The sequence below is a fragment of the Perognathus longimembris genome, chromosome 2 (assembly GCF_023159225.1).
Source record: "Perognathus longimembris pacificus isolate PPM17 chromosome 2, ASM2315922v1, whole genome shotgun sequence".
Lineage (NCBI taxonomy): Eukaryota > Metazoa > Chordata > Mammalia > Rodentia > Heteromyidae > Perognathus > Perognathus longimembris.
In genome coordinates, this window is record NC_063162.1 from 92233128 (window position 1) to 92254224 (window position 21097).

General features: G+C 35.6%; 1 protein-coding gene across 7 annotated transcripts in view; it reads right to left on the reverse strand.

The window, feature by feature from the left end:
• The window catches only part of Hdac9 (histone deacetylase 9), an 805515-nt gene that overhangs the window by 332031 nt on the left and 452387 nt on the right, over positions 1-21097 (reverse strand). For all 7 annotated transcript variants that reach the window (XM_048339733.1, XM_048339732.1, XM_048339730.1 and 4 more), the window contains 3 exons: positions 14950-15072; positions 11841-12051; positions 10998-11215 (listed from right to left, as the gene is read on the reverse strand). In XM_048339733.1, coding sequence (XP_048195690.1) covers positions 10998-11215; positions 11841-12051; positions 14950-15072 — 552 coding nt within the window. The remainder of the gene's footprint in view (positions 1-10997; positions 11216-11840; positions 12052-14949; positions 15073-21097) is intronic.

The window sequence follows — 21097 nt, forward strand, 5'->3', positions numbered from 1 at the left end:
TTTTAGATTTTTTAAAGTATTTTTAAATTGTGTGATTTTAATTTTCCCCATAGACCTCTTTTAATTACACATAAATACCCTTAGATACAAAATGTCATGTAAGAACAGGCCAGATAAATGAGTAAATTTGTTTTTGATAGACATCTGACTTTCCAACACTGCCAATAAACTGTTGTCCATTAGAATTAGGTATGATTGTTATAACTGTGTAAAATGTAACCTGGAGCATAACTTATTATGTTCTTATTTTGCCTAAAATTTTAAGACATTGGTTCCCTCCCCAAGGCACCAGATTATCTTTTCTCTTAAATAAATGCAATATTCCTCATTTGGAAAACAAAACCTTTCCTTTAAACTCCAAGGAAACTAGATTTAAAAATGATACAAATGCTGTCTCAATTCACAAATAGATTAGGTATGTACCAACTGTTCTCAACAGCAACTTGGAGAAGTTGGAGGGATTTCAAACTGAGAGGTCTATTAGGGAAGCACTCCTCGCTAAAGCCAGACACTTTATGTCATCTCACTTCTGAACCTTTTTTTATTTTTATTTTTGGCTAGTTCTGGGCCTTGGACTCAGGGCCTGAGCACTGTCCCTGGCTTCTTTTTGCTCAAGGCTAGCACTCTGCCACTTGAGTCACAGCGTCACTTCTGGCCTTTTCATATATATGTGGTGCTGAGGAATCAAACCTAGGGCTTCATGTATACGAGGCAAGCACTGTTGCCACTAGGCCATATTCCCAGCCCTCACTTCTGAACCTTTAAGAACAATAACTGTAGGAAGCAAAATGAAAGGAAAACAAGACAGGTTTTCCAAATATTAGTCCATTCTTTACATACTGAAAAGTCTAAATTGACAAATACTTTCCCTTGTTAATATTAAACAATTATGAAATGAATCTAAGGGCCACATGGATTTTTTTCAAATGCCCTTCTATGTCTTTTTTTTAACTCAAAATGATTTTCCAAAACAATGTCACATTGAAAATATATTTTTCCTGGTTCGCAAAAGTTCTTCATATTTTGGCACCTATTCCTTTTTTTGGAGAGTCAAAAAATTCTTCTACTTAGCTGGTTTGAGGAGGAGTCCACTCACTCATTCTTTCACTGGGTTATTATGGAGCAGGTAAAATAGTCATATAGCAATAGTAATATATAATATGGAGCATATATATATTAGTTTTTATTATTGAGCATATATGATAACTGGGGGCTGGGAAGAGCCTCTGAACACTTTATAGGGGAAACACAGAAGCAGCTGAACAGTGGGATTTGATGTGTGAGTTCTTATGGTCACATTATTTTAGATAGCCAAGGAAGGCATTATTTCATAGGCAGGGTTTGAGCTAAGACAGACCCCAGGTACAAGATAGAAACTTGAAAAGGCCTGGAGGTTGGACATTCCGTGCAGAACTGTGGCTAGAGATCAGAGTATGGGCATGAAGGTACAGAGATGCAGAACTTTACCGAGATCATGACTGACTCTCAGGCCACATTTATGTGGCCTGAATATGTGGCCTGAATCTATGCTATGTTCAATAAGCAAGTGGGTAGTGTTGTTGTTGTTGTTGTTGTTGTTGTTTTGTCAGTCATGGAGCCTGAACTCTGGGACAGCCTCTGTTCCTGAGCTCTTCAGCTCAAAGTTAGCAATATACCAGTTGACCCACAATGCAACTTCAGGTTTTCTGAGTGGTTTATTGGAGATAAGAGTCTCATGGACTTTTCTGGTCTGGCTGGCTTTGAACCGAGAGTCCCAGATCGCCGCTCCTGAGTAGCTAGGATTACAGAGCCAGGGCACCCAGACCAAGTAGGTAGTTTTAAGAAAAACCATGACACGACTTGATGTATATGTGTAACTGATCACTCTATCTGCTAGTAGATAGAATTTAATTAGGCAAATAAAAGAAATGAGAAGATTAGGCTTTCAGAACAGAAGCAAGAGATTTCACCAACAATTCTTAGGAGTTATTCCTTTAGAAGACAAGTAATCTCTTTTCTGTTTTAAAAATGCTGTTATTTTATGTGATTTATTATTATGTAATAGGATTTTTCCTTGGTATTCTACTTTCCAAACGTCAGTAAAAAGTATATCTTAAAAAAAAATCTATCTGGATACCTGTGTCTCATGCCTCTAATCCTAGCTACTGAATAGGTTGAGATTTGAGAATTGGAAAGACTTTTATTTCCAAGTAACCACCAAAATAAGCCAAAATGGAGCAAAATGGAGCTATGGCTCAAGTGGTAGAGTTCTATCCTTGAGCAGAAAAACTCAAGGTCAGCGCCCAGGCTCTGAGTTCAAGCCCCAGGACAAGCACAAGAGAGAGATGCATTTTTTCACCCTTTTAGGATTGAAATTTAAAGGCACAATGAGAAAGGACTTTTGTTTCTTTTCCTAGTCTTGCTTTATGGTTTTGGAATGTATATCAGAACAGATAGGACCTCAAAATGAATGACTAGCCTACCTAACTTCTCTGTATCCACACTGATCAGTGCTTTACTTTAAACTGGAGAGTAGTGTAGGAACATTTCAGAGGAGTGATCCCGGAAATGCAATTACGCAGCAAGTAGGGGCGCAGTGTGGCAGAGCCTTTTCATTATCTCAGGGAATGCCAGAAATCCAAACTTTCATTTGAAATCTATTTTTAAAGACGAGGCCAATAACTCAAAAGCTTTTTAAGATACCAAGAAGGACAAAGCGAATGCTTATGGATTGGATCCAGTCCATAGACTGACATTTTAGGACCTATGGAAAAAAAAATCCCATAGCTTAAACATCCTTTGTCTAGAATCATTCAAGACTGATATCTGTGTACTCTTAAAATATGCCAGCACTACTGGTGATCAGTCTTAATGTCCTCTCCTTGGTCAACAATTCAACTACTTTGGCAGGTATAAGGTAGAAAAAGATGACAAAAGATCTGTAGAAGGGAGTTTTGGAATTTGAGGGACTTGTTCTATAGATTGTGGCAATTATATGACGATGTGCATTTTTCAAAACTCACTGAACTGCATAGCAAAGTAATAAAGGTTACTGAGTGAAAATTATACTCATAAAGAAAATTATTTAATCACTAACTATAGCACTGTTCTGAAAAGAACACAAAGTCTCTTTATTTCATTATGAACACAGAAGCACATGAGAGAGCTGGAACAAAATTTGGTGGTTTGGTTTACAAAAAAAAAAAAAAAAAGCCTGATGCAATAGTGAGGCAAGTGGGAAATGTGCCTTGGAGCCTTGGAAGTCTTCTTGCACTTTTAGATGACCATTTTTATTAACCAAATAAGGAAGATAGAACTAGAATATGATACAAAAATATAAAGTTCTCAGAGAAGTAGCTCAAGTGGTTATAGTTCTTGGTTATTAAGAGCAAAGCCCTGGGTTCAATTTCCAGGGTGAAAAAACATTACAAAAAATAAAAACTGTAATGTAGCCAAGTGTGTAATATATGTTATAACCCCAGTACTTAGGAGTTGAAAGAAGAAAGATTGAAAGTTTAGGACCACTTTGGGCTACACAGTGAGTTCCAGGCCAGCCAGCCTGAGCTTGTCAGCCCTGTCTCAAAAACTAACAAACAAACAAATATAAATATCACAGTTTGAGTAATGTTTACTATGTTTATAAACTCATGTTACATACATTCTCTCCTCTAATACTTGTTTATTAGAGAATTGTTCAATCCAAGGCTGAAAAACTTGACCAAAGTTTGCAAAATTAATAAATTATTATGTAAGACCTCAAAAATTACTCTTGGAGAGACGCTTGAATATTCTAGATTTTGCAATTCCCATATGCTATTCTATACAAGTCTTTGATTATAATGATCGATTTACAGATCTGTGAGGCATTCAAGACAAAAACTTCATGAGATATTGCATGATAGTTATCACAGGTGAATTTTTGTGGAGCACGAATCAATTGTTCTATAAAAGGAAATGTGGGGTTTTTTTATTTGTTTGTTTGTTTTTGTGCTGGTCTTGGAGCTTGAACTCAGAGTCTGGATACTATCCCTGAGCTTTTTTGCTTAAGGTTAGCATTCTACCACCTAAGCCACAGCTCCAGAGCTGGCTTTTTAGTGGTTAACTGGAGACAAAAGTCTTATGGATTTTCATGCCTGGGCTGGCTTTGATTAATGATCTTCAGATCTCAGTCTCCTGAGGAGTTAAGACTATAAGAGTGACGACTGGCACTCAATTGCAAATGAGTTTTATAAAGTAAATGTAATTGTTTGTGAATGCAATTTAATTCAGATACAGAATCCTAGCTCAAAATGATATTCTTTTAGTAGAAATAAGAGTACTGTAGACATGACAACTCATAGTCAAAATAACCTTTCAGATTTCATAAGCAGTTAGAACAAGAACAGAAAGAAACAGGAAAGTCAACACTAATATCAGAAGCTTAAAGGCTACGAAAAGCCTTAAAGAGATGGCTACACATTTATGGTTCTCGTGTCCATAGATCACTTAGCTATGTTAAAAATTCTTTAGTGGGACTTAATTATTTCATTCTGTTAAATGAAACTATTTGTCAAGATTGGGAAACAACCAAATTATTCAGCTTCCTTCTCTCTTTGAACTGCTTGGAAACAACATCAGAGGACTCACATGGTTTAATTCCCCAGACAGTTTTCCTTCCCCTATTTTCTTACCTCATAGTCATGTCTAAGTATTGTTGTTCTCATTCAATAAAAGTATCTCCAACTAGATTAACAGTGAGGAGTGAAAAGGAAAGGTCCAGGTCTTTCCCCTTGACCTTCAAGTTATGAAAGCAGCCCTGGGAATGTTTATGAATGCTACACATTAATCCACTGAAACAGTCTTTCCTTTTCTTTGCCAAACACAGATTTCATCACGTTGAATAATAAAGCAAGAAGCCATTTTCTGTATATTATAAACTATCAACTTGTAATTATAGAGTGAAATGCTGCTATATAAATATTCAGAGATGATGTAAGCTAGTACAGTACCATAAGTGGATTTTTTACAGCCACTATATACCCAAAAGGTTCTATTTACATTGGCCTAATAATGTCAAAATAGCATCTATTTCAGAGTAAAGTCAGTTTTCTTTATAAACCTCTATAGATAGATAAATAATCTAGGAGGCTTTTTACTGTTATAAAAATTGCTTTCAGTGTGTGCTAATGTTTCTCAATATACTATTCATCTAATGGGCAAAATGTAATCCTAAATTGGTGATTAAAAGACTGCCTGGAAACAAGCTGTCAAACGGATGGAGAGAAATTAATCCTGACAACGGTAATGCCTACTTTCCTAAATGAAAGCCCTGTTCAAGTTTCTACTCATCCAATTTTTCAAAACGTAAAACAAGGCATTTTTCCAGCCACCCAGAGATGAGATGCCAACATTTGTATTTCAGTAGAACCTGATGAAGCAAGTCAACCTCCAGACTCAGGCTTGCTTAGAACTCCGGCAAGAAGATGTTTGTGTGAAGAAAATGGCAATGTGACAACAAGCAAGAAAGACTCAAATTGTGGCCTGGCTGAATTTGGGCTCAGTACTGCATGTTCTCTGCACCATTTGGAAAACTTGACTATATCCAGCAGGATGTCTTCATGTACCACCATGAAGTCCACATACAAAGACAGCTACGTGAGTAGGGGGTAGAGGGCAGTGTTTGCAAGGCTGAAAACAGGGTACAGAAAAGCCACTTCTTCATCCTGACAAGTCCAAATCAATCCCAAATAAGTTCAGTTTCCTGGTTTGATATTCTTGTTTTGTATTTGTCTCTTTTGTCTTTTGTTTAAATTGTGAGTTCTATACATTTAATTAGAAATAAAATTAGAAACAGCTTGTTTCCTTAAGGTGGTGATAAAAGTAAGAATAGAATCATAAGCATGGTTTGTTAAACAGACTTTGTGTAAGACAATTTATGTCAGTTTTCCAGCTTGGTCACCTGGAGATCCTATCAAATATGTTCAATCTAATTAAGCTTTGTAAAAGGAACATGCTTGAAGATTTTTAAAAGGTAGTTGTTAAGGTTAATGGGATAATATATGTGCAGATTCTGTTCTGTAGTGTTCAGCTCAGAGCAAACCCTGCATCTGAAAGGTAGCTGGTGGTATTTAAGTATTAGATTAGGAATCTCAGGTCATAAAGGGAGAAGATGCTAAGGAGAGGCACACCATAAGTAAGAGGAGGAAGTGCTGCACTAGAGGAATTCAGTAAACACACTAAATAAGATGGATACATGGTTTTATCTGAGTATGTTTAATTTTTTCATTCTCTCACAAGTAAGCCATAGGAAGAAAAGCATATTCTTTAAAATAAAGCAAATACAAAGTATATATTTGATGATTGGGAATATGAAGAATGACTTCAAAAATGCGAAGGTTTTAGACTATACACACCATAGAATTGTTCTTTAAATCACTCCTGGCAAAAATATATTTTTTTCAAGAGTGCATATAATTGTTCTATATTAGGGTATTCTTCAGGAGCATTTTACAAGTGACTACAGGCATTAAAGACTGTAATGTCCTGAATTACTGTGGATGGGAATGGTTGGGAATAGGGCATGGGTCTGATTCATGATGGCTTATGAAAAATAGGTAACATTGATATCAGAAAATTACTTTGAAAGACAGGAATAAAGCTTATACTACTCAAAAAAGGGTCAAATTCTTTTGCTAAAAACTAATAGAAGCTCCCCATTTTCTCAGATTCGGCATGTGAGCATAATTATATTCTGCTTTGCTTGTCAAAACATCATATCTACCTGCTTAAGTTAGAGCAACATAGGACATCTGCTCGGCCTCCCATTTACTGTTCTTGTCTTAGATATATTTTTATTATGATAAAATAGTGCTCATGTCAAAATGTCTAAGTATCATAGTAATAAATATATAATAAATACTTATATCTAGACGGAACCCTGACATCTATAAGATATCATCTCATGATTTATATGTTTTTTCAAAAGTGTTGGCTCATATCCAGTCATAGGAATGCATAAGATATTTATCACAGGGCATATTGAAAAGAAAGGGAAAGAAAGTAAAAGGGGGAAGGAAAAGAAAGAGAAGAAAGATAATATTATAAAGACAGAATGATCTGCAAGCATCTCAAATATTACTTCCTCAAAGAAGCCTATTTTTTGTCTTATATTTTCTGTCTTGATACAGAACACATTGTATTACTATTTATTTGAATATTTTGCCCTTTGCTCTCCATACTACAAGCTTCCTGAGGACACTGAATGCTATTTTCCTAGTGTCTTAAGCAGTGTCTGTACAAAGGAAGAATGCAATACTAATTTGCTGAACAGTTACAGGCATGCTAGCAGTTTATTCAAGTGAGTACTAAACAGAGGAAGAAATCTCTTAATCAAGTGGCTCATATAGATAACATAAGACAAATATAAAAAGCCTAAGTAACAGAAAAGATATTAAAAATCAGAAACTGCTAGACACAAATCAATGCTATTCTAGAAATACCATAAGAGGGAAGGAGTTGTCATTTTGGGAAGATATAGCAGAGATCTATGTTGAAGTACTCAACAAAAATACATGAATGATAGTGGGAAATGCCTATATAACATTCAGAGAGTGATGTGATTGAAGAGCTGCCCTTTAACTCTTCAGTTAATGGTTGAATCACTCATCTGTTCAGGAAAATGTGGTGTCTTTTGTTTTAATCAGTTTCATTTTACCAGGAAAGAAGAAGAAAACTTTGTGTAATTAAACTCGAAGTGGGCCCCCAGACAAACAACGAAAAGCAATACCCTATTAGCTTTTGTATTCTTTTTGGTAAATTTAGGAATATTCTATTTTAAAAACCCTTTTTTCTTTCAAAAAGTAAAAGAAAGATATACTGGTGAAAGTACCATGCTTCGTTGGTGCTACTGCAAAAGAAACTCATTTTTTGAATCACCAAAACATTTCATCCTCATAGTACAAACATTGCATGTATTGGCAATAGAAATTGTTTAATGCATTTCTGAATGTACTAAATGTCTCAAAATATAAAAGAAGAAATGTTGTAAACTATGATTTTTTTATGTGATTCAACTTCTCAGAATACTTCTAGTGAAAATAGAACATTCAAACTTATGAACAGAGATAAATCATTCTGACAAGGTTTACTCTCCAGCTGAGAACTTTCCTTTGTATTTGCCTATTAGTTACTGGCAGATATAGCAATGTAAATATTATATAAGCCTAAAAGCCCATTGCAAGGATATTTCTACTAGGCCACTGACTTTTCATATCATAGTTATAAGAGGTAAATAATCTTACAACACACTCCTATTGCATGTAAATGCCATTAAAGAATAAGGAAAGAGGAGGGTGAGTCTTCTGGCAGGGTTAATAATAACTTTTATATTATATAGTTGAATGACAAATAGAACTCTCTTGTATCACTATGGTCCGAAAACCAGGGAGATGCTTCAAAATCTTCTAAAGATTCTTTTCAATCCAAACATAGCATTACAAATTTCATACCAGGAAGCCCAACTGTGTTTATTTAATCTGATTTGGTTTACAAAGAAATCTACTTATTTTTAATTTGTTTCTACTGCGCTTTTTACTTCATTAATTTCCTTAGGAAATATAAAAAGCCAAGAGAATGAAATATAAAGCTATCGTATCATTTTCACACCTGCATGTTCACATATGCTCATGCTTCCTGTTTTAATAAATGTCTCAGGAGTGAGGACCATGTTTTAATGATGCCAACTATTTGGCTCCAGTGAGAGTGGATTTAATAAAGACTCATCTATGGCAATAAAGAAGTGGCATAAGTTTCTATGGTGATCCGTTACTAATGAGTGTTCTAAATGATTATGTAGAGTACATATAAATATGTTTATACAGAAATTCATTACTTTGGGTATCTTCGTTATGCCCTTGACTCATTGAAAAATAAAATCACCTCATCACCTTAGAAGAAGGGTGAACAGTATCAATTCATTTCTTACTGGCTCCATTGAGAGCAAATATTGCAAAATAGGATAGAGACTCAACATTTTCTTATCTAAAAGTCTCTGCTGCTTCCTAAGACAATTGAGAGCAGGTAAAATATTTTCAAAATCAAGAGAATATCAAAGTGCATATGCTATTTGATTAAACATATGGAATACATAGTTGGAAAAAGCCAAGTGGAGACCTGCTTGAGTAATCTAAACACCCAAGCTGAGAGGGGTTAACTTATGAAGATCAGCTTTGTACTTTGAAGTTTTCTGGTCTTCATTTTGCCTAATTAAGACAAGATTTAATAATCAAACCACTGTACAAACATGTACCTAAACGTATAGGTTTGTTTCTAATTTAGGGAAGAATGTTTAACAGATTCCAAGGAATCAGCTCCACATGGGAACAGCTTTTGATAAGATTTGCTTTTGTCATTGCTAAAATGCAAATGCCTGCTTTCCATCTTAGTTTTGTCCTGAGACTGGGGTAGCATCTGCCTGCCAAAATCTCCAGTGTGTATCAAAGGAGGAAGACTTTGGTGTGAACATACAATTTGTGTCTGAGCCAGTGGTAATTCCATTCTATAAGAAAACTAATTCTAAAATATTCTTAAAAGTCCTCATGGACATCATTTATACACCATGATTAACCTAATTTATCCACTGCAGAACATATCTACATATTTCAAGAAAAGAGTATCATGAAAAAAAAAAAACTTGAAAAGTATATCAAAACTTAATTTTATAAAAACACCTAGGTCCAGATCAAAATAATAATCTTCATAATAGACACAAGTAAGATTTCTGAATCTTCTTTCCCAAATGAATTGCTACATTTTTCAGGAATATCTAGTCATTTGAGGTTATTCTGAGAAACCACAAAACAAACAAACAAATCCTATGACGAAAATAGAGTAAATGCATATTCAAGTTAACAGAGACATATGAGTTTGCTCTCTGCCACTGGGTAGGGAAGAAATCTGATTGCCTCCAAAGGAGACTAATTTGATTAAAATCATTTCCAAAATTTAGAGAAATGTTAAAGCACTAAAATAAGCATTTTAATTTGAGGATACAGAGCTTAGAAGTACAACGAGAGAAGGTTGGAGAAACACTGTACTCTGTCAAGTACTGCTACTCCAAAACATTCAACAAAGGGCTGGGCTAAAAACTCTGCGGTCAGCATGGTACTCTGGAGCCCATGTTCCTTTCATGATAAGGCTAAAGTGAGAAAGACTTCAGCCATATGTGCAGTCATTCCAGCATGTGATAAAGATTGTTCTCCTATTGCTCAGGAGGGTTTAGATTGTTCGTGTTTTGTTTGTTTGTTTTATATTATAATAAAGCTCTTATTTCAAAGACAAATTGTAGCTGTCTACTTAGCAATATAATATATCTCTATAAGATACTAGGAAATGACACAGTGCAAAAGAGACAAAAAGATTATTTCACTTACAAGTTCATAGAAAGTGCACTGGCAACATAATATCGTTGTATTGGGACCCCTCTTTCTTTGCAGTGGCTCCAGCAGGAACACTCCTTAAAGCTGTGGCAAGATACAGGCATCCATATGCATGGAAGCCACAGTAAGGCTGCCACAAAGCAACTATCACAAGCCCTAGACAAACTGCTTCAAATCCTTTTTTGAAATGAAACGAATGCACTAAAAATATAAGAACATCCTAGAGATATACAAGTTGCAGAGAAATATCTTATTAGATACCCTTGTCTTATTCACCAGCACCTGTGAAATTTTTTTGACCTTTCAACCTACTGCACTCAACTTGGCCCCTTGCCATTTTTACAAAAATACTAAATTATGGGGCTTTATACCATATGTCTCTATGCTTGTTCATGAAAATGGGCAATCAGTCATCACCTATCTTGCTAATTGGGATCTCACTTGCTACAAACATGCCATAAACATAATGATGGCACAAATAGAGATATTGTGATGATGTTTTTGAGTCCAGGGAGCTGCTCTGAGATGGTAATCTCTCTGATTTTGATTGATGCTAATATACACAATGAGATCAATGACTATGCATTTCACTTAGTGGCTTACTTTGTTCATGTGGATCTGTTGCTGGTATTGTTTCTGCTTCTCCAAGAATTGCTGGTGTTGCTGCTGAATGACCAGCTGAGCCAATGTACTCTGAGGCAAAGGTGCAGACTGGGTTCTATTCAGAGGTCTGTGACGGGGCAATTTGTGGGTACCTCGAATACCAGGTGAAATTCTCTCTTTTGTCGCCAATGGAGACTGAGGATGTAAGGGTACTCCACCTGGAAAAAAAAAATGTGCATGCATTTGTATGCCAGTGTAAACAGAGATGCATCCACAAGTAATTTTAAGGAGAGCAAAAGCCATTTGCCAGCAAACTTTTTTATTTTTTGCCAGTTTTGGGGCTTAAACTCGGGGCCTGAGCACTGTCCCTGGCTTCTTTTTTGCTCAAGACTAGCACTCTATCACTTGATCCATAGTGCAATGTCTGGCTTTTTCTGCTTATGTGGTGCTGAGGAATCAAACCCAGGGCTTCATGTATTTGAGGCAAGCACTCTACCACTAGGCCATATTCTCAGCCCATGCAGCAAACTTCTTAAGAAGGCTAGGATGGGTGCAGAAGTATCAAGGTCATAAACAGGTCTATGCTTGACCTTGACACTCAGAAGGTATCCAGTCTGGTCTGTGTGAAGTTGTCAAATGAGGTGGGTTCCTTCCTCAGCTCCTTCTCCATGGATCTAGAGAAAGAACAAGGAGTTTGGCCTTTCCTATAGTACCAAGAGTCAGGATGACCTTTATAATGCACAGTGAAACTTTATGAAGGTATCAAATTAAAGAGATGTTCAACTGGACCAATGATAAAATGAAAGTCTAAAATGATCTTTCATGGTGCCATGATTCATTTACCAGCCACAAGAAGCTTTTGTTGTCGCATTTGTTCTTTCAGTAATAAATGCTGCAGGAGAGCTTGGTGGCTGCTGTTGGGCTTCCCCTCCAGGGCGACATGAGCATGACTTGAAGAGGCTGGGATGCTGCCCCCATACTGGCCAGGAAGAGGAACACCTTGCCTGAGCGTCTGGGTTTCACACTTCTGCTTTTCTTTAAGTGAATTTGAAGCCTGTGTCAAGAAATAATGAAGATGTGAATCTCCCATCCAGATGCACACTGGGTTTTACTCCAGGAGATGAATTTCTTATGCTATGGTTTTCTGAAACCAAAACTTGTCTTACCAATGATTGGATCAGCAAAGTGGATAACACTATGCCTTTTAAACTAACTGAATTTACAAAGAAGAAAGGAAAAGAAACAGGGTCGAAGCACTGAACACAAGTTAGTAATTGAGTATTGTTGCACTGAAACTAAGAGATTTTTTAAAAATATTAGAACATGAAATAGACATTTATTTGGCTAAAATTTAGGAGGCATATTATATATATTTATATATCAAAGTGACCATTGTTATACCAGTAATTTTAATATATTTGAAAATTGTTGAGAAAGCTGACTCTAAGGATCTTCATCATCCCCCAAAATAATAAGTGAGGTAGAATATGTTAATTAGCCAAATTCATTTATCTATATAATGGTTTAAGATCATATGTATATGTATATATTCATATGTCATTTACATATATCCAGTCATTGATGTATCCATATGAATATGTGAAGTTATTAATATATGTAAACAAATAACAGACCATAATAAAAACATACATTTTATATGTCAATAAAACATAGAGATAATTTCAGTTTTAAGAGGTAGGAATTTTATTCCTAAAATAGTTTATAACACACCAGTTAGGTAAAATATATACTGAAAAGGTAAAATTTATCCTGACAGTTAAACTACAGACTGTATCTCATAGGGATTAAGATAAAAAGACTTGTAAGTTTAAAGTTTCATGCAAAAGAAACAAAGTACACATTCTCTTCATGTCCTCAATTTCACAGAGCTGTAACTTTCTGATATTTAATTTTTAAGATAGAATCCTTGAAACAACTCAATGAAAGGAGGCACAAAATATGCAAGACTTTCATTTAAACTTGTATTTTATATTAATGCATAACAGATCCTCAAATCTCTAAACATTAAACATGACAGTCTAGATACTTTATGTAAAAGTAGACTATGAGTGAAATCAAATATCAAATAAAATGGCTATTAAGAACCTGAAATTTATGATAACACAGTAATAAGGCAATAACAATTATATCATCAATAGTAATAATGAATTAGCCTATTCAAATAATGTAATGAGTGGTGGTCATTTTGGTATTACAAAAGCCGAAGTCTACTACCTCAAAATTATGTGGCATGTTTCTTTTCAGAACTCATGTTTCATCTTTCAAAATTGCTGTGCACCAGGGAGGCAAAGCAATTTTCAGTGATGGAGAAATTGAAGGACAAAGAGGTAAATGGTTTGTCTGAGTCACAGAGCAAGTCAATGCACTGTTTAATCTGAAGTGATGCCTGGTGCTGGCCTCTTTTCCTCAAATTTTCCCACTATTCAGTGGGGAAATGGGTTATTAGAGATCCTTCTGGAAGAGCAATGCTAAGCCTGAGAAATTAACTGTGATGGCCTCATCCACACCAAAATGGAAGCAAAGAAAAATGAAACTTTAATCCAAACCACATTGGTTTATTCATCCAGTGGTACCAAATTGTATTACCATCGAAACATTAAATGTTCTGGCTTTAGTACTTAGTCCTTTGGGGAAACATTTTCTCTGACCACATTAAAAGTAGTGCATGTATGAGTTAGCAAAGGAGGAGTGCCTTAGAGCAGAGAAAAAGTAGAGGCAACAAAATGGCTACTGGTATGTTGTATGAAGTTTAAGGCTTAGTATTTACTTATTTTTATTAGGGAAAAGAAATGAATTGAGAAAAAAGTTATCCATGACTTTATTTTTGGTATTGCTCTTGATTGTCTTTTTTTTCACTTGTACCAATTTTTAAATAATACTCCATGAGGATTTTCAGTGGCAGGGCTAAAGGCAGGATTTGCAAGCCTTTCTTCCTTAATCTCCAGATATAAAACCAATTTGGCTTAAGAGCATAGTAACACATAAGCCAGCAAGACACTCTTAAAAATCCACATAGAATAAAATACATAATTTAGTGTTCTAAAAAAACCCATATATTGGCTCCATAAATACATATTGAAAATATATCTTAATCTAATACATTGGGCTCAGTAAAAGTCTTCCTGCTAATGACCATAAAATAAATGACAACAGTGAAACTCTTTAAACCTAAAGTATCACATAACCTCTGTGTGTGCAAAGTTTAATTTAGTAACTTTTCAGAGATAAGTAATCTTGTAAACAAAGCTAAAGTCCTTTACAACCACTAACACATTCTTTTATAGAATATGCATCAAATAATCACTGCTGCCTTTGGCTAGTAGGACAATCACCTCCTTCAGGACAATTACCTCCTTTTTCAGTTGTCAGGATTTTTAAACTAATTCACCTTGAATCTCCCAAGAATAGTGGAGTGTTGTTCTTGGAGAGTTTTCCAGATACATATTCTTCTGCACTGTACCATTGGTAATTCCCCAAATAAAGTCATTCACAAAATAAATTTCATAAACATATGCTACTATGGTTTTGTTTTGCTTTTTTAGCAACTGTAACTCTCAGTACTGGCCTGGGGTGTGCCCAGCTCTGCCAATTACTGGTCTGAGATCTGGACTTTTCTATTCTCCTGTCTCTCTCAGCTTCCTCTTCTGTAAAATTGTGGACTGTACTAAGGTGATATACCTAGAGAGTATTTATTTTTAGAATGTAACTATAATATGAATGTTAGCTAGTTTTATATATGATTCTGCAAACCCCTGTAATTCTGTTACTTGAAACTGATCTGAATCCATCAGAATGAAGCAAACAGCAAATAACAAAGGGAAAGTTGACCCTAACACGTTTTCTGAAGTCTGAATATATAGGAAGTGAAAGGGAGTTTCCCTATGAGAATGTCGCTGGGGCTGGTTTAAAGTGAGGCTGCGCCCAAACTTACACTGAGTGGTGATGGCACTGCAGGAAGTCCCAAGGTGATATTGGGTAAAGAAGGAGAGGTATAAAGACTTAGCAGGTTCATGGAATCTTCATGGAGTAAGATGCGTTGCTGTGAAACAAGTTGCTGTGAAAAAAAATGAGTAAACATTTTGAAAGATTTTCAAAATATCACAATGTCAAGGATATTAATGTAATATGTTTGCCTATGATAAACCAAGCTCTATATTATTGTGGTTAAGAATAAGATGTCAGTATTTACTTCATGATTTCTATATCAAGGAATTCAATAAAATTTTTCTTCTTTAGTCAATGACAAAAATTGAAAGAAAGGCTCTTAAGTTCATTTTGTGAAATTCATTAAACAGTTTTTGGATTTAGTAGTATCTATGTTTTTCACGTATTGGCAAAGTAAAATAATCAAATGTGGTCATTTTGATAAGTATTTGTATGCCCTTTTCTACTAGCGAATGAAAAATTTCTATCTAATGTCATCATTATCTTCATGTAAGTTAAATGTTGTTGTACCAGGGAAAGCAGATAAGAAAATCTTAGATTAAACACTACCACAAAAGCATCTATAATAAGTACATATAGTTTAAAAGTTTATAAACAGTCAGCTCTTCCTGTTCTCATTAAGATCATTTGTATTCAAAAATTAAAGTAAATGTTAACAATGTTATGATTTCCCCATAGACAACAACCTCCACTGACACTGAAATATAAAAATTGAATATTTTAGCATCTCTGTACTTTTTTTTTTACAATAAATAACTTTATTTTTGTTTTGTTTTTTAAATCCAATACTAAGAGTTGTGTTTTCCCACGTGTGGCCTAATATAGTTGCTTGAATTACACTTTCTGTTTAACTCTTGCTTCCCTCCCAGAACTTTTATACAGTAAGAGTTACAAAGGTCTTATTAGACTAAGGAACTCTGGCCTGATATGGTCCCCAAGGGAACAACATCCTTGAAAAAGAATACTCTATGTAACAGTATGACACACTGGCTGCTTTCTTCCCAAACAAAAAGCATATGGGACTCCAATAATAGACCACCTCCAAGAGGGATATTGCACACACGGGCTTTGACTAAAGTAAATATAATAACTTGTCAAGCATGTTTGGGGGAGCTATAGATTTTCCTCTGGACAAACCTGGGATATCAATTAACTGGGGAAAATATCATGAGCTAATACAATGCAACCTCAGCATGTCACTAAAGACTGCTGTACCACCAAAACACAGGATGTTATTCCAAAACATCATCTCAATCATACGACTGTTTGGAGATGAGTCTTAGCCTTAACATAATAAGAGCAGGAGGTTAAATGTAGGCCTTTTCTCATGGCATCTTAGAAGTTCAGGTTAACTCAGATTTTTCTTTTTGCATGTGAACAGTTAACCTTACATTGATTTTGTATTATAAAGTTAAATTTGTTTAAAATGCCAAACCAAGTCACTGACTGAAAAAGAATTTTAAATTAGAATGTGTGATATTGCAACTTAGAAGTTATTCACAATATTTGCCTATTGGCTCTAAACAAAAAGTCAAGCAATGATTTTGCTCACACAAATAAGCTTTGTCACATAAATTTTAGTGTAGAATATGTGTCTGAGAAGAAGAATGTAGACCCCCCCAAAAAGGAAAATTATTTTAACTCACTTATAACTGGAAGTAATCAGCTTTTAAAAATAAAAAGACAGTCTATTCACTTTTCTGTTTTCATAGAAAAGAAAATAAATTTGGAGTAAACACTTTGATAGATATATTTATTCAAGGTTGTGCCTGCATCTCACACTGCTGATTTGCCCTAGATTATTGCAAGGACACATATATACAATGCCAAGGTCCTCAAAGAGGTTTATCGGATTCCTGTAGAGAATTTCTATGATATCCTCCCACCTCATCACAGGAAGCAGACACATGAAAAGGAAATATAGCTTTCTTCTCACACATGATAATGGCAAAGCCGTTGGTTGGTGGTACCTCACACTGACTTTGAATGAAGAAAAAGGAATCGGGGATATTCCTTAGCTGAAGATTGTAGAGGCCTGTAGTCTTACAAAAACTCTGCTGCTCCCTCTCAGATTGTATTAGGCTGAATGTTGGGAACTATAACATGCCAAGTCCTGTGCCTGGGGCCCTTTGCAGATGAGCCTCTTCTTGATGAGCATTCCTAAGCTACCATTTCACTTCTGGTGAAGATGAGGGAGCCAAGAACAGTGAGTAGAGCAATCCTGCTATCTGATGGGACATTAAGGGAACCTGGGTGCCTCCTCACACACCATTGTTGTGTGTGAACGGTACACACCATTCTGCAGCTGCCTTGTAAGATAAAAGATACACAAGAATGATGGCCATTGTAGGAGAGAGGGACTAAGTAGGTCTTTAGGCCTATGGAGAGGAGAAACAGGAGGAGCTTACTGTGTTCAGTGTCAAAAGCAAGACCCAGTAGCATTGCAGACAAGAGGCTATTCAAGTGATTAAAGGCTATTCAAGAGACAAGTCCTAAAGATGTAGAGAAAATTCTGTCTCCATGTCTGCACTGCATGTATAGTTGATTCTTCCCACGGAGACAGATAGGTATGACATCATATGCTAGAAAATCCAGGGGTCTGGATTTTGCTTAGCTTATCTCCAATTGCAGATAAGAAAACAGAAAGAGTTTTTGCAGACTTTCACTGTCTAGAATCACACCTAACAGTACTGGGGGGGGGAAATAAACACTTTTTCTCAAATTGTCTACATTGAATTCAGCATCACTCAGCTAAGCGTTTTGGGTAGGAATTGTCTGTTCTAATCTATGCCTCTTAACTAATTTTAGAACCATATCCTCTACTTCCAAGAGAGTACCACACCAATGAAGGAGACTGACTAGTATTCTTGCAAGGCCCAAAGGCTACCCTACTTTAGCACTGTGGTGAATCCACAGGACTTTTTGACAAAACTAGGACTTTTTCAGGAATCAGTTTTTTAATTGATCCAGCATTAATGAGTGTTATGCTGCTAAAAATGACACTATTTCAAGGATTTGAGCAAGGAAAATTTAGATTTCCAAAATTTTTCATAATTGGTTAATGATGTTGGGTTCTGGGTATATAAAGAGAGCCTAGGCCTCAAAAATTAATGTTAGTTAGCTGTACAGAAAAATAGAAAAACTATCTTGAATGTCTCATGATAAACCCTACTGTGAAAGTATGGTTATGATATTTTTATAGCACAGAAGAAGGTATCAGTTTAAAACCTGGCTTTCCTGGGTCTTTAGAAGCTCTCTAGGAGCAGAATTTTGAAATGAGAAATATGAATTGAGTCTAGAACTGGGGTTGAGAACATCGACTCTCATTTTAGTAAGACCCCTCAAAATTATATTTAATCTCTTTCTGAATATCACATCAAGTGGAAGAATACCTTACAGATATTTGTAATTCAGATGATTAGAATACACATAGACTCAAAAATTGTGTGCCTCTCAATACACTGAAATTAATAAGATACCAGTTTCAAATTAAAGACGCAAAAGACTCACTTTTCCAAAGTGGACAATGGCAAAAATGGGGATATAGAGAATCAAACCCCCTCACGTCCTGCTAACAAGACTAGAAAATAATACAGTAATTCTTATGAACAATTTCTCCCGATAAACCTCCAGTACTTATACTATTCACGAGGGCCTAGTGACTTCCATGTACTGGAAACCATAAGAAACCCTCTCACTTGTCTGTTAGGATGATGATGGTAGATAATGAATGTGTTCTGATGATGGGTATGTGTTGGATCCTGCCTGCACATCTACCTGGATAAAATGAAGTAGTACCAGAAAGTTTTGTTTTTGTGATTACAAGCAACCATAGAGATGCAGCTAGTCCTAAAAACCATGCTTAGTGGTGTAAAGTAAGAGAGGAAATGAGGTTAAGCACCACTAAAATTCTTAAGGCACAGAGCAAAAAAAATCATATAATGTAAAAACTCATGTCACCAAAATGCAGAGAAAATGACTACTTGTGAGGGCAAGAAAAAGTAGAAGCAGGGAAAGAAGACAAAGAAGAAAGGAATGAGGAAGAAGGGGAGGGAGAGGGAGACAGACAGATAATAAATGAATATCCTGCTTATTCCTAAGAGGAAAATAGGTCAATTGATGATCCCCAATGGAACACTAGTCACGTAACTAATCATCTAATTTTAAAAATCTCACAGTAAAGTAAATACACAATTTTCAATTTATCATGGATTCAAAATTACCTATAATATTCATGAGCAATGAAAAAGCTGAAAAAAAAATCACAAAGTTTTGGTTCCAAGAAGTCGAGACTAGTGAAAAGAAGTTTGGTCTACACATCTGATGCCTGAGTTCTTCCACTCGCTTGCTGTGAATATATCAGCCACCTTTGTTTCCTTCATCTTCATCCTGAGGCACCTCTGACTATTTCTATTATGGATATTTCTAATATCCACATGGATTTGAATGGCATACAGAATGGTATGTTTGTGTCAGCCAACTCTGACTCAAAAAGATCTCAAAGTCCTGAATCAAGCTATATCAGAAGACATTTTTAAAAAGCATTTTTATTCATGTAATGTTTGACTATGACTTTCAGTGTTAATTTTCAAGACTGTATTTGCTTGTTCCTCTTCTTGCAGTAGCTAATCAACAAAGTTAGAGTTCAACATAATTTAAAGGAAAGTTGTTTAGACAGTATGAGTCTAAGTTTTTGTGCTTTTCCCTGAAAACTCAAGAATGTAGTTCATTGATGCATATCTATCTATCTATATATAGATAGACAGATATATGTTTGAAGACCAACACTAATCCTTTGAAAGGGTTTGCTTTGTAATTGAAAGTTTAGGTGTTTTCACACTTTATCTTTGATAAAGATCTTGCTTTAAGATACTTACTCATATGATGACTAGTAAATGATTGTTGATTATTGTCTCATAGCCATTTTTCCCCCAGGTGTGTGTGTGTGTTTTCCTTGTTGCCATCTCAAACCATAGCTCTACACCCACTCAGAAAGAAACACAACATTTACAGCAAATATCACAACTATTACAAAACAATAGTCAGGTGAGTCATTTAAGATTGGGGCAACACATGTGATATTTCAGATGATTTATGAACATGTAAACTTATTATTAGAAACCACTTTTAAAATCATTTGCATCTGCTGGCAACATTATTTTTAAAAACAGCAAAGCAGAGACAGCTACTTTTTTTCAAAGAGAAATAAACCAGCAGCTTGGCTACTATTAAAACTGCTATCAAATAAATCTACCCACAGGCCCACAATGTTAGCAATAAAGAAACTAGATAGGTAAAGACATCTCTGACTGAACTCAGAAATAGCAACCCTTGAGGCTTCAGCTTCCCAACCATGTTTACAAATGAGTAGAGCAAGTAGCTCAACCATCTGAGTTCTGGAACTGAGCATATGTAAGAAATAGAAGAAGTAGAACAGAAGTGGTCAGAGCAGATGGAGACTCACTCTCACATGAGAATTGCTGGCTTGGAGACAAACAAGCTAATGAGTTTTCCCTACCAGGACTCAGCACTGATAATAACAAGAATGTAGTTCTTTCAAACTTCACAAAATGCCACCTGCCTTCTCAACAGGGCTTACAACAAAGTTGTCAACGGTCTTACTACCTTTGTCTTTACTAGCTTGGAGGTCACAGGAGTTTGAAGATGTGACCAATGACAATAAAGTAGTTGGTTTTGGAGCCAAGTTCACTCATTGCCTCATGACTGGAACACCTATGCATTCTTGTACACTCTGCTGTTTCGGGAGCATTGCATTATGAACTCAAGGTTGAATTCTCCTTCAACCTATGTCTTTCCTTTATCCGAAATAGGTAACACATCTGAATTACAAGATAGTTTTTTGTTGTTTTTTTTATGCATGTAGGGCTCAAGAACTTCAGACAGGGTCTAACTTTCCTATTTCCTAAGCAATAGAGTCCTGTGTACTTGCATAGGCTGTTAAAGAATTATCCCATTTACACATCATAGGATAGATTTCATTCAAATATATAATTGTTTTACCCTTGAGCTAAAACTAGCCCGTACTATTTCAACAGAGAGCAGAACAAGAATATTTTGCAAATGATGAAGTATACACCTATGTTTCATGTGTGTGTGTGTTTTTTTTGCAAATA